We start from the raw sequence: 4,768 nt of genomic DNA on the forward strand, positions 1-4,768 counted from the left end.
TATATATATATATATATATATATATATATATATGTATGTATGCATGTATATACACAACGGCCATCTTTCATTTTCCGTCTACCAAATCCATTCATAGTTCACAAAGCTGTAGTAAAAGACACTTGCCCAAAGGTCATGCAGTGGGACTGAACCTAAAACCAAGTAATTGGGAAGCAATAATTTTACCTCGTAGCCACACATACATATATAGTTCATACATACACACACACACACACACACACACACACACACACACACACACACAAACATATGTATGTGAGAGTGTTTGTATGTGTGTGTTGTGTGTGTAAGCGTATTAGAGCTGTCTCTAAAACGCATTTTTGAACGAATTTACAATGTGAAGTTTGCAGAAGCTGAAAGAAAATGGATATCTTAATTGTATAACTCACATTGTTTTCACCTAAGCAGGAGTCGTTTGTTATTGGGCAGCTGCAGTCATCTCCGGTATAATTGGATGTGCAGACACATTTTCCACAGACGCATGAACCCCGCGAAGGTCCTAATTATATAAAAAAAAACTGTTAAGTTTATGACTTTTCTTTAAATCTCTGTGTTAGTTCTTACGTTAGCATTTCATACATCTTCAATTGAACTATCCTGTATTTACAGAGCAACATATTTCATAAATACATTAAATGTTAGGGGAGAAAAAGATACAATTGTTATGGATAATACAATTGTTATGGTTAAGCTCTGTTGATGTTAAAAGAGAAATTATACAGGTTACATGAACTCTCACATATCAAAGAATTGACGATTAGATGAATATCAATTATAAAATGTACATATCTTAAATAATTTGTAAAGCAATTTATGATAGGAAAATATCCAAATTCTCATAACTGCACAAAAATACAGATTTAGCTAACTGCATTATATGGCTGGTACTAAATTGATTCTAGACATATATGCAATTCAGAAGGTTGTGAAACAACAAAAACTAAATATTAAATCTGGCTTTTATTGGGTTTTTTTCCTTTTTGATACAGCATTTCTTACGTAAATTTTTGGAATTTATCTGGAGTGAGAAATCTTAAAGTAAAAAAGAATGATGTTTATTGAATTAAATGAGAAATATTATCAGATGAAGAGTATCACTAATCCGTTTTCGTGAATGTCACGAATCATTAAAACATTTTATTATCATGTTTCAAACTCATTATCATTTTCCATCAGATATCTTAGTATATAAAAGGTACTTAGGGGCGGTGTTGGAGCCATCGAAACGTATGGCTTGTCATGGAAATTTTAAACTAGAGAAAGCCCATCCCTCGCTACGTTTGAACATAACCGATTTCTTTAAGCGAGAAAGTGAAACGGAAGAGAATAACAGAAATAATAATAATAATAATAATAATAATAATAATAATAATAATAATAATAACAGGCAGTGGCTCGATTATAAGAAAGCGTATGATATAGTCCCTCATTCTTGGATTTTAAAGTCTTGAGCTGGTAAAGTTGTCTGATAACATATCAAATTTTATTAGGAGATCAAAGAAAAACTGGAATACAGAGTTAATTTCATGGGGAAAATGTTGGGCGACGGTTAACATCAAGAGAGGCATATTTCATCATTGCTGTTCGTGATCTGTATGATACCCCTCACACAGATATTACGGAAAGTGGCATCGGAGAACACCTATAAAATGGAGGAAAATTAAATCATCTGTCACACATGGATGATTTAAAGATCTTTAGAAAGACCGAACGTGAAATAAATGACCTAGTTTCAATATTGCAGATATTCAGTAAGGATATCGGAATGGAATTTGGGACTAAAATTGTTGTATGCTTATAATACAAAGAGGAAAAGTAGTGTCGTCTGATGGTGTACAACTACCCAACGGCGAGAAAATCAAGGATATTGAGACTAATGGATATAAATATCACGGAAAGTGAAATGAAGGAAAGCTTCAGGCGAGAATATCTCAGAAAAACCAAGTTAAATATGGGAAGTAAACTTGTCGCAGTTAGAAATAACAATATAATACCTATCAAAAATGTGATGAACCCACAAACATTTAAGAAACAAGATAAAGAAAAACGAGTAAACAACTGGAAAATGAAACCACTGCATGGGCAATCGAAGGAAAAGACAAGACAAACACTTGGGGATGGCTAAGAAAAAGTGATCTGAAAAGATGCACTGAGGCATTGATATGCAGCACCCAGGAACAAGCTCTGGGAACCAATTACCAAGTTCCAAATAGATCAGAGTAGCGAATCGCCCCTTTGTTGGATGTGTGGCAGCAGAAACAAAACAAGCTCACATATTGTGAGTGAGTGTAGCAAGCTGACCCTAAAGCACTACAAAAGGAGGCACGATAACGTGGCTAAGTTCGTCCACTGCAGGCTATGTGAAAAGTACGGCCTGAACAGTGCACGGAAATGGTACGAACATGAACCAGAACGAGTCACCGAAAATAAGGAACATAGGATACTGCGGGATTTTACAATCCAATGTGACTCCCAAATCGAGGTAGGAGACCAGATATTGTTATGGTAGATGAAGGAAAAACGGAAACCAAGATCGTAGCTATTGCAATACCCAGAGATGCACGAATAAGTGACAAAGAACTAGAAAATATTGAAAAGTACAGACTACTAAAAGATGAAATCGCAAGAATGTGAACTATGTGGAGAGTGATTGTCATTCCAGTAGTTGTAGGGGCACGCGGAGCACTAACAGCCAAATTCGAGAAATATGTCAAAGAAATCGGAATTGACATGAGAGTAGAGCAAGCCCCAAAAAACTGTTCTCTTGGGGACGGCTAACATTTTGAGACTGATACTTGAATGTTGAATGTCTCTCACGATAATTAAGAACGAAAAATCAAAGCTCCTAATGAGCAAAAAGCAACCTTGTGAGACCTCTGATAGGAGACTGCTGTCCGCTCTCACAGAATCTACCAGAACAATCGAGACCGAACGTTCTGAGAAGTAAAACAATAATAATCCTTTCTGCTGTAAGCATAAGGCCTGAAATTTTGGGGGAGGGGGTCTAGTCGATTGCATCGACCCCAGTGTTTCCCTGGTACTTATTTTATCGACCCCAAAAGGTTGAAAGGCAAAGTTGACATCGGCGGAAGTTGAACTCAAAACGTAGCGACAGGCGAAATTCAGCTAAGCATTTCGTCCAGCGTGCTAACGATTCTGCCATCTTACCGTCTTAATAATAATAATGATAATAATAATAATAATAACAGCAAATAATAATAATAATGTTAAAGAAGTGATTTTAAATTCTCAATCGCAGGATAATGCTAATAATATAGCCTGAACAGGATAAACTACTCCTATTTTGCAGAAAAAAGGGTTGGCGGTTAGCTAACCTCCAACACTTTTTTCTTCAAAATAGGGGTAGTTTATCCTGTTGAGGCTATATTATTAGCATTATTCTGCGATTGAGAATTTAAAATCATTTCTTTAACTTTCTAAGACATCTCAACGCTTCTAAAAGCAAACTTCGTTTGTTTGTTTACGTTTGTCGTAATTTGAATTTAATAATAATAATATATATAGGACTGAGTTAACTCCTCCAGAAGATATAGAAGCAAAAATAGAACAGTGCCATTGTTATCAAGTGAACGATAATTCGACATCACGTGTGTCTTCCACAGGTTCAAAAAATAAACGTGTCAATCTACTTCATTTTGGATAATATATATAGGACACGAGGTACAAGTCCGGGCAAAGTTGTTTATGGAAGACCAGTAGACATCTGTGCATACCAGCCTCCCCTCTCCATGCCACCGATGTTATCCAACAGAAAGGGAAAGGCCGTTACAGCTTGGCATCAGTGAAATTGTTTGAAATTATTTGTGTATTAAAGATATACAGAAAAAGCAGTCGGACAAAGTTAGGCAAACAACATTCTTATGAGTTACCTCCACACAATCTCCGGTTGAAAAGTGGGCAGGAGAAGTCATCGCACTCACAAAATTTTCCCCGGTAGAAATTCATTTGGTTGGATGATTTCCCATTACACAGACACTTGCCACAAGTACATTTTCCTCGGTTACTACAAATTTCGCTGTTCTTATCCCTGTGTTAAAATAAAGAAAGGGTTGCGAAGATAATTTGGAGATTATAATTTGAAATAAAATAATATTGGTTTATTTACATCAATTAAATTCAACAAAACGGATGGTCTGTGTTTAGTTGGAAGTAAAAAGTATATGTGGTGGTTTTGGTGACCATTAGTGTACACACCATTAAATCGACTTCAGTATTTGACTGGTTTTATTTTTCTATGATTGATGAAAGGCAAATTAGATGCAGCTATATCAGAGCATATTTTCCAACATTCCACCGAATCTGTCAATCTTCTAACCTTACTGGATATATGGTATAAATTATGATATGCAATTGATTCATTTGATTGGAAGTTTTCCGATTACACAGACACTTTTCCTCGGTTACTACAAACTCCGCTGTTGTTATCCATGTGTTAAATATTCTGTTCTACTCTAGGCGCAAGGCCCGAAATTTTTGGGGAGGGGACCAGTCAATTAGATCGATCTCAGTGTACAACTGGTACTTAATTTATCGACCCAGTAAGGATGAAAGGCAAAGTCGACCTCGGTAGCATTTGAACCCTAAGCCAGCAGGGTGGCATCATACGAAAGTTAAAGCGATGCAAAATGCATTGGGACCAACGATACATAACAACATCCGATAGTCTTGACAACATCGTGATTTTGTAATACTGATATATATACATATATATATATATATATATATA

General features: G+C 35.8%; 1 protein-coding gene across 1 annotated transcript in view; it reads right to left on the minus strand.

Annotated features, from left to right (window-relative positions):
- The window catches only part of LOC106875684 (integrin beta-1), a 71,092-nt gene that overhangs the window by 13,974 nt on the left and 52,350 nt on the right, over positions 1-4,768 (minus strand). The window contains exons 14-15 of the mRNA XM_052971058.1: positions 3,912-4,069; positions 411-520 (exon numbers count right to left, since the gene is read on the minus strand). Coding sequence (XP_052827018.1) covers positions 411-520; positions 3,912-4,069 — 268 coding nt within the window. The remainder of the gene's footprint in view (positions 1-410; positions 521-3,911; positions 4,070-4,768) is intronic.

Source organism: Octopus bimaculoides, chromosome 1, assembly GCF_001194135.2.
Source record: "Octopus bimaculoides isolate UCB-OBI-ISO-001 chromosome 1, ASM119413v2, whole genome shotgun sequence".
Lineage (NCBI taxonomy): Eukaryota > Metazoa > Mollusca > Cephalopoda > Octopoda > Octopodidae > Octopus > Octopus bimaculoides.